Raw genomic sequence first — 7168 nt, 5'->3', positions numbered from 1 at the left:
TTACCAGTAACTTTAGTTACTGGTAACTAAAGTTTGTTTTACACAGTCAGGTTTTATAGTTATTTAAATTATTACAAGTCAGCCCATAGGAAAACGATACATGCATAAAATGTGTATAAAGTAGAAACCTAGAGCTAATACTATGTAATAAATATTGATTTTATGTTTTCATCCTTTGAATTAATTATTAAAAGCATACTTTCTAAAATGAAACAACTATATGCAAAATACAAAGCATCTTTATTACTACAAGACTTAGAACTGGTTTCCACCTAAGCAGAGTGGAGAGATGTGTTCAGTTGACTAATCAGATTTTTTATAAGATAGTAGTTTTATCATTTTTAATATAATATATGTAATTAACTATATTTATAACACATTCTAAATAGTTAATTATATATAATATAATTAACTATTTAGAATGTGATTGGTCGATAGAACACATCTATCCGATTTGCTTAGGTAGAAACCGGGCCTTAGCATACAAATTGTACCTCAACTCCACATAAGACTATTTTCCATTCAATCATCATCTGCTGGTCTACTTTCGTTCATGGTCACCATTGCACTCAGGTTTTCTTCATTGCCATGCCTCAGTCTCTCCCAAATCAATTCAGCTATAGCTTTTTGGGTTCTTCGTTCAAGCTTCTCTAACTTCTTAGAAACATCTCTCTTCAGATCCCAATCAGGCTTCCGAGGTGCAAGACTGGATATATCTAAATCTTGTAAAACTACCTGTAATATAAAATTGGATTTTGTGCTATCTCTAAGGGCCTGAGGCTTGCGCTAGGGAGGAGTGGACTGAAAACCGAAAGGTCGACGGTTCAAACCCCGCCCGTTGCACTATTGTCGTACCTACTCCTAGCACAAGCTTGATGCCGCTTAGTTGGAGAGGAAAGGGGAATATTAGTCATGTAAAATGGCTAATATTCTTTAGATTAAAGATTTTGTTCTAATAATCATGAGTATTTTAAAGAACTAGAATTTATTAATATTTAGGAGAATCCTTTTGCATACAATAGAGTATTTTACCCTTTTTTGAAAAGTGTCTTAATTTGATCCTAAAGTGATAAAATAGACTACCAAAAAATGTACAAAAAATTTATTCAATCGTTAAGTGGAACAAAAATGCAGTTAAATTTTGCATTTCAAATTTTACCACGAAAGCTGCCATCTTATTAAGTTCACAAGCTGTCATGATGTCACACAGATTGCAATTTCAATCAGTGTGACGTCACAGTTGGAATTAACATGGGTGTTTTGGATTTTTGTACAGCAGATAAAATAAGGTAAATCTTTAAAATTAATTATGAATTCTAATCTAAATCCATACTAATATTATAAATGCGAAAGTGTGTCTGTCTGTCTGCTAGCTTTTCACGGCTCACCCGTTTAACCGATTTGGATGAAATTTGGTACAGAGATAGCTTGCATCCCGGGGAAGGACATAGGCTATACTTTTGATCCTGGAAAATCAAAGAGTTCCCACGGGATTTTTAAAAACCTACATCCACGCGTACAAAGTCGCGGGCATTAGCTAGTAATATATAAAAGGAAAAGGTGATAGACTGACTGACTGATCTATCAATACACAGCTCAAACTACTGGACGGATCGGTCTTAAATTTGGCATGCAGGTAGTTATTATGATTTATGACGTAGGCATCTGCTAGGAAAGGATTTTTGAAAATTCAACCCCTAAGAGGGTGAAATAGGAGTTTGGAATTTGTGTAGTCCACGCGGATGAAGTCGCAAGCATAAGCTAGTTCATTATATAATTTTATAAGCTGAAACCAACCTTAATCGATTGCTTATTGCTAATACTATGTTTTTTATACATTTTTAGATTTATGCTCACTTGGTGTAAATACTGTATTATGTTTGGATGTACCTTTTCTTTGCCAGCCTCAATTAAATCTCTAACTTCTTCTTCAACTAAGGATGGTGCAGCATCAGTTAATTTATCTTTTTTTAAGTTTTCATCTTGTGGCTTGTAACTCCGAAATTTAGGCCTGAAACATTTACATTATTATTGGAGCAATTATTAACTTAAATATGTATTAGCAAGAAATTAATATAGAATAATAAAAATCACATAACTCTGAAAAGTTAGAGGTGCTTGCCCAGGATCGAACTCCAACCTCTCAAATAAGAGGCAGACATACTAACCATTAATAAAAATAAAACATGTTAAGTAATAACATTGCTTTAGCAATGACAAGTTTGCATGTGTCACATGAAAACTGACTTATCACAACTTTAACTACAACAAGATCTATTTCCTAGCCTTTGTCGGTTGTGCCAGTCTATACAAAACGCAAGATCGCTTATAAAGAGCAAGCAAACATTTAGGGCCAGAATATGTAAAAGTAACCTTGGTAGTGCTGCTCCTCTTAATAGAATTGTCATATCAATGTGTTCAGAAAAGCTAACCTAGATATTTTTCAACACTCCGCTTCATTATTTAACAGCAAAATTAAAAACCACCTAATGAATCTTTAAACATTCTATAGTAATCCTACTGTGGAATATTTAAAGATTCATTTTGAAATTGTAGGGTAGGTACTATTGTTAGTCTTAATTGTAGTTTTTATTGTTAGTTGTAAGAATCATCGTAGTTTTAACTTATTTAGTAATTAATTTCATTGTTATAGATTTTAGGTACGCAAAGAATGGGGCCGATTCTCTTGTACACAATCTCTAAACTAAACTAAATTAACAGGAATAAATCTAGTGCTATCCTTTTTCGCAAGCAACATTATGAAAGGGATAGCAATAGATTTAGACGTGCAATTTTAGTTTAATTTAGAGATTGTGTACAGGTGAATTGGCCACATTGTCTTAGTTTAAGTTTTACTATTTAGAAGTTCTAGTTAAGCATGTTGAGTTAGCCTGTAAGTGAGTATACATTGATAGTCCTAAGTTTATATAAGTCGTCATAATTAGTTTTCTTTGTATACCGTTGGCTTCCTATTAAATAAAATAAAATAAAAATACACAAAGCAATATTCAAATTTTGACTCACTTCGGAAGTATAGTAATAAAATCCCCTTTAGAAGAGGTGTCTTCATCGCCTTGGTTGGGAGCTTTTCGTTTGAGGGTTTTAAGTCTCTCCTTTCTTTTTAACGCCTGTTCTTCTAAATTTCCAATTCCTTCCATCGTATCCAATATTACCATAACTGTTTGTTGATTACAAAAAGGTATACGTATATCTCAATTTGCTTTTAAAATAATTTATTTTCGCCGTATTAAAGAGAAAGCCTATTGCTATTGTTGAATTTTCAATTAACCCAAAATTAAACACGTTTTGACATTAGCTAATGTCAATCAATGTCAATTGTCAAATCGTAAGATCACTAGGTAGGTATATGAATAGCGAGTCAAGTGTTGCCAACTCGGATTTTGAAAAAGGCGTAGACCACATTAGAAAAAGACGTAGATTTAGTAAAAATTTCGGATGAAAAGTTCGTAGATCTACGTACTTTTTTTTCTGGGTAAAATGAAGAGAGTAAGGTAGTGTTTTGTCATACAATTTATTCATTTTCATCAATTTCAGCCTCACGCAAATGAAACTAATACATATAATTGTTAAAAAATTTAAAGTGCTCTTGCAAAGGTCGCTGTTTTTTTATGCTACTTTTTGTAAAAAGTAGGCCAGTTAGTGTTTCAGTGGAAATTCTGTTTCTTATGTTTGTTTTATTACTTTGTTAGTCCGTTTGAATTTAAACTTTGAATCGAAATACATAGTACGACAAGGCTCTTTTGGCACTTGAATGACATTGACAAGGGGGGTGTAGTTGTAGAACAAAGGCTGCCAGCAAATAAAATCTCCTCAATTTTACGGATTATACCTACCTATTGAAAATGTCAATGAAAGTAATTGTAAATTATTCGAATAGTCAGATCATTCGCAGTCACGCATCGTTAACTGGTTCCCATTTGCCGTAATACACAGACCCTACGACCGTAATAAATACGACTTCCGATTTTACAATCGACTAAACTCATTCTTATCATTCACTCTATGGTTTACGTTTTACTCAGCACTAGGGATTTGTTCTATTTGCATATGTCAAACACAAACTAGGTTATTAGTCTGGGGTTTATTTTTCCGATTCTGTCTAGATTTAAAAGTACTCTGTGGTCTAGATTTTTGCTAAAATATTATCGCAAACTACTTAAATTGAGTTACATTTGTGTTTAATAGAAGCTTAGAAATGTTCTGCTTCAGGAAATAAGACGTTTGTGAGTGATTTGTAACAGGAAACAGTGAAATATTATCTGTTGTTAGCAAAACTGAAATGTCGTGTCAGGTATGTTTTGTTTACAATAAATGCATTCGCTATTCAAATGGACTTTATACTAACTAGTCTATCGTAAAAACGTAAAATAATGATACCATATTTAAGATGATAGTGATGTATGTGGTTCAGTTGAGTCATGTGAATGAGTCAATGAACCAGTTCCTGCTTCTCTATTTTTACATTGAGCCCACACAAAGTAAAAAGGAAGCATTATAAAAATAGTAAATAATTATTACTAAAATAAAATAAGTAGAGGTAGGTAAGATTGGTAACTATAATGGTGCTTTAGAAAAGGGTTAAATTAGGTGGTCTTAGATGTTATTAAACAATTCACAGCAGGTGATTAAGTTTTTTATTCTATACCATTAAGTCCATTGAACAATCGACTCGTAAAGTTAGACACCTTTTTAAAGTTACCCGTAGCTACTGTATCAACTCTGATTGTTGACTCTGGTGATTTCTTTTGCCCCACGCAATATTTATTTTTCATAAAAATCTGGTAGCACTGGAAACATAAAAAAATGTTGTTGTTGTTGTTTATTGTGTGTGTGTGGCTTAGTTAAAAATTCGACTATAGTACATGTGCACAACTACCTACACAAAATTATTTTAGTCACTTTTTCACATAAATTTTGGTTATTATACTGTAAGTTTTGTTGTGTTCTATTTTACTTCACCATTAATTTTGTAATACTATGTCTTTTACAATTTTTCTAAGCAAAAATGATAAATAAAAATATGATATACAAGCATTATACAAGCTGTATCTACAAGCAAATCAACTGCCAATGCCAATATGTTATTGGTCTGTGGTCTGTGCCAAAGAGTATGTACAAAGGTACAAAGGTAAAAACCATTGATGTTGGTAGCCCCCTGAAGCCACCTTTTAAAACCTGAAGGTGATTTGATAAACCCAGCCGCGAAAATTCAAATTTTAGTTAGTTTTTCGAAAATAGTAGACTAAATCAAAGGCAAAGGTAATGAGTTTTCCGCGCATAACATTTATGCATCTAGATGTTTTTCCATAAAAACTTTGGTCAAAAATACTCATTTACTTCATATTTGTTATTGAAAGATAATTTTCTGAATTTTCCCAGATTTGCACAAATATGACGTAAATGAGTATTTTTGACCAAAGTTTTATGGAAAAACACGTAGAATTCAGGGCTATATAAAGTTCACAGGTTAAGGAGTTATATCTGTTTTTCGAGGATTGTGACTACGGAACCCTACACTGCGCGTGGCCCGCCACGGACTTGGCCGGTTTTTCATAATATTCCTTGAAGTACGAGGGATGGTTCTTACGGAGAGAATTTTTTTAAAAAAATCCTGAAATAGAATCGACTGTTAGGCGGTACGAAGTTCGCCGGGGCAGCTAGTTTATAATAAATAAAAAAAACATAATTTTTAGAGTTTTTATAAACTTATTTAGTAGATAAGTAATATTTACATTCTTAAGTAATTAATTCACCCTAAGTTAAGCTTTATGTCTAGATAATGGTCTACCTATATTATATATGTATATTTACATAATACATACAGTAGGTACGCGGCCGAAAGTAATGTAGCTACATCGACCTTTGGAAGGAGATAGCAAATTTGTAGAGCATTGTCTCTGTCGTTGAAAACGTCACAATGTGGACAAAGACTGCGCTCTACAAAGCCGAAATGTCATTTACTTTCGGCCGCGTACTGTACCTACCTACATAAGAAAATTCTAAACAAAGTGATATAGCATCAATATTATTGTTTTAGCCTCTAACAGCGGATTGATTGACGGCTTTGGATTTAAAAAACTGAACTTACAAATATGTAGGTGCGCGCATTTTTGTTTCACAATTAACTTTTGTTTCGAAGCAGCTACTTTTTTTTGTGATGTACCTACGTACCTAGCCATTTAAATTCATGGTTTTCGGATTTTTTGCTTGTACTATAAAACATTGCTAAGTACGTCTGCCTATGATTCTAAATCGACGGGAAGAACCCTATAGGTTTTAATTCCCTTGACGTGTCTTGAAATTTTGACACGACAGACAGACAACGACGTGATCCTATAATAGTTACCTTTTTCCCTGGAGATACGGAACCCTAATAAGTTTAGACTCAAAATACATAGCATAGTATAAGTTCTTAGGTACCTAGCTCTTTCTTAGGTAGCTAGTTTTCTAGGTTTATTAAAAGTTTATCGTATAAATGTTACATACCTACTATTTTATTTACTTATGGCAATATGACATCGAGTATAACTATGTAAAATAAATAGTTGTTAAAATCTACTAATAGAAACTAAATTAAAAAAAACTGAGTACATAAAGCGACACTTACGCACTAGTTGATAAAATATAATTTATGGAGCTGGCGAACAAAACGGTGTGATTAAACTTCTAATCAAAATACTTTTTTTTCTTTAATCCATAATAAATAATTAAGTACTTTATCACCAATTTGTTCGCTGGGTCTTCAATTATGAACTTATGAAAACTATTATAGATATCTACATAAGACCAGTAGGCACTAACTACTCGCGGGACATAAAACAATAACTAAGTATTGACCGTTAAAAAACAATGAACCCAATAATTATGATTTTTCTTTGGATTGTAATTATTTGTATGGTGTAAAAAGTAAAGAAATCCAGATGCTACTCCATATCGGATCTAAAGTATTATGTATCTTATTACTTACTAAATAATATTATAAATTCAGTTCAGTATAAATAGGTAGTCTCGTACTTTCACAGGTACTCATATTTTCATAGATTTCGTGTTTTTTTTAATCTAAGTACTTACCTAACTAATAATAACCCTCTAGCATTTCTGAGATGGCAAGTTACTTATTTTGCAATAAGTTACCTAGCTACTCTTT

The 7168-nt window shown here is 32.5% G+C and overlaps 1 protein-coding gene across 1 annotated transcript; it reads right to left on the bottom strand.

Annotated features, from left to right (window-relative positions):
* Nucleotides 1-221: 221 nt before the first annotated feature.
* Nucleotides 222-3297, bottom strand: LOC117986943 (coiled-coil domain-containing protein 12). The gene is made up of 3 exons (XM_034973900.2): nucleotides 3025-3297; nucleotides 1891-2011; nucleotides 222-735 (listed from the first exon to the last, which is right to left on the bottom strand). The coding sequence occupies exons 1-3, from the start codon at nucleotides 3174-3176 to the stop codon at nucleotides 523-525; spliced, it is 486 nt and encodes a 161-aa protein (XP_034829791.1). The 5' UTR covers nucleotides 3177-3297; the 3' UTR covers nucleotides 222-522.
* Between the last annotated feature and the right edge of the window lie 3871 nt (nucleotides 3298-7168).

Source organism: Maniola hyperantus, chromosome 12, assembly GCF_902806685.2.
Source record: "Maniola hyperantus chromosome 12, iAphHyp1.2, whole genome shotgun sequence".
In the NCBI taxonomy this organism is placed as follows: domain Eukaryota; kingdom Metazoa; phylum Arthropoda; class Insecta; order Lepidoptera; family Nymphalidae; genus Maniola; species Maniola hyperantus.
The sequence above is the reverse complement of the archived record's forward strand: the minus strand, read 5'-3'. Positions and strand labels throughout refer to the sequence as shown.

Bases quoted from the DNA above. Each gene is read 5' to 3' on its own strand.
- LOC117986943 (XM_034973900.2), bottom strand. From the start codon at position 3,176: ATGGTAATATTGGATACGATGGAAGGAATTGGAAATTTAGAAGAACAG. The intron at 2,012-3,024 runs GTGAGTCAAAAT...TAAATGTTTCAG, and splicing joins TTTATTACTATACTTCCGAA to GCCTAAATTTCGGAGTTACA. The intron at 736-1,890 runs GTACATCCAAAC...TTTATATTACAG, and splicing joins TTGAGGCTGGCAAAGAAAAG to GTAGTTTTACAAGATTTAGA.